Source organism: Fonticula alba (assembly GCF_000388065.1).
Source record: "Fonticula alba strain ATCC 38817 unplaced genomic scaffold supercont2.7, whole genome shotgun sequence".
Classification (NCBI taxonomy): Eukaryota; order Rotosphaerida; family Fonticulaceae; genus Fonticula; species Fonticula alba.
This window is the reverse complement of record NW_009242977.1, coordinates 984054-986104: the sequence shown is the minus strand read 5'-3', so window position 1 is coordinate 986104 and position 2051 is coordinate 984054. Positions and strand designations below refer to the sequence as shown.

Sequence of the window (2051 nt, the reverse complement as noted above, 5' to 3'; positions counted from 1 at the left end):
CCCCTCCCCCCGGGGGGGGCGGGTGTAACCAACGGAGGACAGGCCGCGCGGGGCCCCTTCTTGCCACCTGCTACTCGCTGCCCCCCGCCCCCCGCCCCCTCCCCGGGGGTGCAGCCAGGCATTCTCCCCTCGGCCGGCGCCCACCGGGACCCCTGGTGAGATAGCCAAGAATGTACCTTGCAAAATCCCCCACCCCGCCCCCGCCCGCCGTACCCGCGCACGCGAAAGTGCGCCGCCGGCCCGGGGGAGCAAGGATATTCCCAGCATGTTGTGAGGGTCCCCTGTGCGCCGGCGGGGCCCTGGGCCTGGGCCTGTAAATGTTGGGCGAGGAAAACGCCAGGCGACGCTGCGCTGCGGGCGGCCAACGAAATAATGAACACCGCTGGTCTAGGAACGGCGGTGCGGACGGTGCGGATGGGGCGCACGACGCGGACGGTGGGCAGGGCGCTGGATCACACAGTCCACACCTTCTCAACCGAGAACCACTGGCAGACACCCCGCCCCCCCCCCCCCCCCCTGGTGCTTCATTTCGAAGGTTCCCCGTCCTGGGGGGGGAGAAGCATTTCATCCAGGGGCAGGCTTCCCCGGGGGTGCGCGGCCGTGCTGTGGAGGCCGATACCCGGCGGGCATACGTAAAAACATGCGGGATTTTGCCCGCCGGCATGGGTCGGGGCGGGGCCCTTTTCCGAGCTCGGCCGTGATATTCATCCTCGCTCTTTTGTGGCACGCCGTCGGGGATATTTGCCTGGAGGTGGAGGGTGCGCGGATATTCCGTAGGATATACATCGTGATATATCCGCCATATGACGGACAATTGGCACTGAGGTGGGCCGTACCCATGGGCCCGGGGTCGGGGCCGGGGCGCCGACGTCGGCGTGAGGCAGAGGCGTCCCGGCTGGGGGGGGGGGCCGGCGGTTCCTCCGTCCAACCTCCCCCGGGGATGGTGCGGCCGCAGCGAGCATGTCGGCCGTGCGGGGACCGGACGTGATGGTGGCGATCCTGTCCTCATTCCCGGGGGGAGGGGGCCGCGCCAGGGGGGGGGGGCGGGGGGGAGCGTGTGTGCATTCGCGTCAGGGCTCGCTCGGACCATTGACCACACTCTGCGTGCGCGCGCGCGCGCGCGCGCGTTTGTGTGCGGACACCGCGATGCCAGATGCCTGGGCATTCGAACCCGGGCTGCCCCTGCCGGCCGGTTCGATCGCGCTCCGGCGCCGTGACGGCGGAATGTGTCGGGGCAGATCCTGGACCGGCTCTCCTCGAGGAGAGGGGCGTAGGCGCGTCCGCCGGGGATGCCAGGCCCGCCGCCGTGGGACACGCGAGTCAACCCTGGGGGGGACGCGCTCCGGCGGGCTCCATCATTGGGGCGCTGCAACCTGCGCTACAGCGCCTCTGTCTTGCCGATGTCCACCCTTTTCTCAGCTTGGTGAGCCGGGACCGCCCGGGGGGCGGGGGGGCTGCTAGACCATTTTGTCTCGCGCCCTGCCCTCCAGCCCCGGAGCCCGGCTCCACGGGCGTTGTAACCTCCCTCGCGCTCGGGGCCAGGTGCCGGCGGGTCAACATTGGTGGGCGGCCGGGCGGCTGGCGGGACGGGCGGCTCTGCCCCCTTCCTTCGCCTCTGTCGAAGAGATAACTGGTGTGCTCTCTCTCTCTCTGTGTGGCATGTCCCGGGTGGGGGAGGCCCCGCACGACACATGGCCCCGGGCGCGCCCAGGCGAAGCAACCGCCCGGCCGGGGGAAGCGATGGCACTTGCGGCGATGGGCGGCGGTGCTGAGGCCCGGGGAGGGGATCCGGATTTCCAGGCGGGAGCAGAAATGATCTGGACACCTCCCTGTCGGCGGCCGTCGCACGCCTGTGTGCTGCCTGGCGGTCTCGGCCGGGCATGCGGCCAGGGTGCCTTTCGGCGCCCGAGAGCCGGCTGGCCGGCCCGCCAGCCGGTCCGAGCATGGCCGGGCCTTGAAGGCACCCACCCTCGAGGGCTCGTGCTCCATGTGAGGGCCGTCCGGGGCTGGTTGCGCATGCCGGCTCCTGCCTCGGTCTCGGCGGCGGGGGC

General features: G+C 71.2%; 1 protein-coding gene across 1 annotated transcript in view; it reads right to left on the bottom strand.

Moving 5' to 3' along the window:
- The window catches only part of H696_04421 (hypothetical protein), a gene marked incomplete at both ends in the record, with an annotated part of 4266 nt that extends 3602 nt beyond the window's left edge, over positions 1-664 (bottom strand). The window contains 2 exons of the mRNA XM_009498297.1: positions 214-447; positions 633-664. Coding sequence (XP_009496572.1) covers positions 214-447; positions 633-664 — 266 coding nt within the window. The remainder of the gene's footprint in view (positions 1-213; positions 448-632) is intronic.
- Positions 665-2051: the final 1387 nt, after the last annotated feature.